Below are 1,310 nucleotides of genomic sequence, written 5' to 3' on the forward strand. Positions count from 1 at the left end.
CTCTCTGATTGTCATGGAAAGCAGCAGGCTGCTCTTAGCTGACCAAGCACAGTACCTGAGGGCTGAATCTGTGAATGTCATCTGAAGCACTGATTAGCTCGATCGAGGACAAGGAAGAAGAGTGGCTATAGGGCTGTACAGCGGAGAGAGGGTTGAAAAAGAAAGGAATAAACAACAAAAACTGAAAAAGACACCACGGCAGCAGAGCAGAGGAGAACAACCACAACCTGCTAAAGTAGGATTTCATATGAAGCCATCATGTTAGCTCTTGAAAAACACTGCAGTGGGCACAAAATGATTGCCCCACAGTTAAGACGTTAAACAGTTAAGATGACACATGGCCACATCATGAGTAATTTTTCAGGAGTCAGCACCAAGTAGGCAGCTCACACCGGCTGTAAGCTGCCTTTGATTTTTACAGGAATGATTAGGCAAAGAAAAGAGCAGCAACTTGTAGCCTTAAATTACAACACAGTGGGATAGGAATAGGGTGAAAGGTATAGTGACAATAAAAATATGCTGCGCACCTTGTTGGCAAATCTGTGTGTACCGATGGTGGAGTAGGCATCACTAGGGGAAGCCATAGTTAGTCGAGGTTTTCTGACCTTCTCTGACTGGCACTGAGGGAAACAGTAAACAGAAATAGACACTTGTTTATAGATTAATTTATTGGAGATTCATGTTTTTGAAACATGTCCTGACTTTGCGAGGCCCATTTAGGTCTTCATCACACCTGCTCCTCTATCTTGTCTTGTCTGTCCAGTGCAGCTTCCACTGCATCAAAGAACTCCTCTTCATTGATCAGACTGTTGGGCCCCTCCTGTGAACAAACAATAACAAGCACACAATGTCAGAATTTGTGATTCCTGTGAGAAAAGCCTCACCCAAGATTAAAAACAACAGGGATGTGCAACATCAGGAAATCTTCCTACTGTCGTCATCTAGTTTTTATCTAATCCATTCAGCTTATCTGATTTCATTGTACCTCGTAGTCTGGGCCTCCATAGTGTGACTTTTTCTTTAGTTCATTCACAGCAGACTTGTAGGCATCTTCTACTTTCCTCCTCTTTTCCAGCTCCTACACACACACACACGCACGCACACGCACACACAGGATGCTGTTATGGTTAGTTCAGCTGTATTAAAACTTTGAATAAAAACGTAGAGCGTGTAAACACAGAAACCCATTGAACCAGCACTGTAGCCCTAGCCTTTTCTTGACGTCATCCAGCAGAAGGGCATGTGACAACACAACCGTCCACTGCAGTCCGATTCTACTTTAAACAGTTTTTAACCTGGTAAAAAAAAAA

The 1,310-nt window shown here is 43.2% G+C and overlaps 1 protein-coding gene across 1 annotated transcript in view; it reads right to left on the minus strand.

Moving 5' to 3' along the window:
* Positions 1–1,310, minus strand: part of cert1 (ceramide transporter 1) — a 29,218-nt gene that overhangs the window by 14,696 nt on the left and 13,212 nt on the right. Inside the window, exons 8-11 of the mRNA XM_005722410.1 lie at positions 986–1,078; positions 734–820; positions 528–620; positions 56–133 (exon numbers count right to left, since the gene is read on the minus strand). Of these exons, the coding sequence (XP_005722467.1) occupies positions 56–133; positions 528–620; positions 734–820; positions 986–1,078 (351 nt within the window). The remainder of the gene's footprint in view (positions 1–55; positions 134–527; positions 621–733; positions 821–985; positions 1,079–1,310) is intronic.

Source organism: Pundamilia nyererei, unplaced genomic scaffold (assembly GCF_000239375.1).
Source record: "Pundamilia nyererei isolate P.nyererei 1_Seehausen unplaced genomic scaffold, PunNye1.0 scaffold00006, whole genome shotgun sequence".
In the NCBI taxonomy this organism is placed as follows: Eukaryota; Metazoa; Chordata; class Actinopteri; order Cichliformes; family Cichlidae; genus Pundamilia; species Pundamilia nyererei.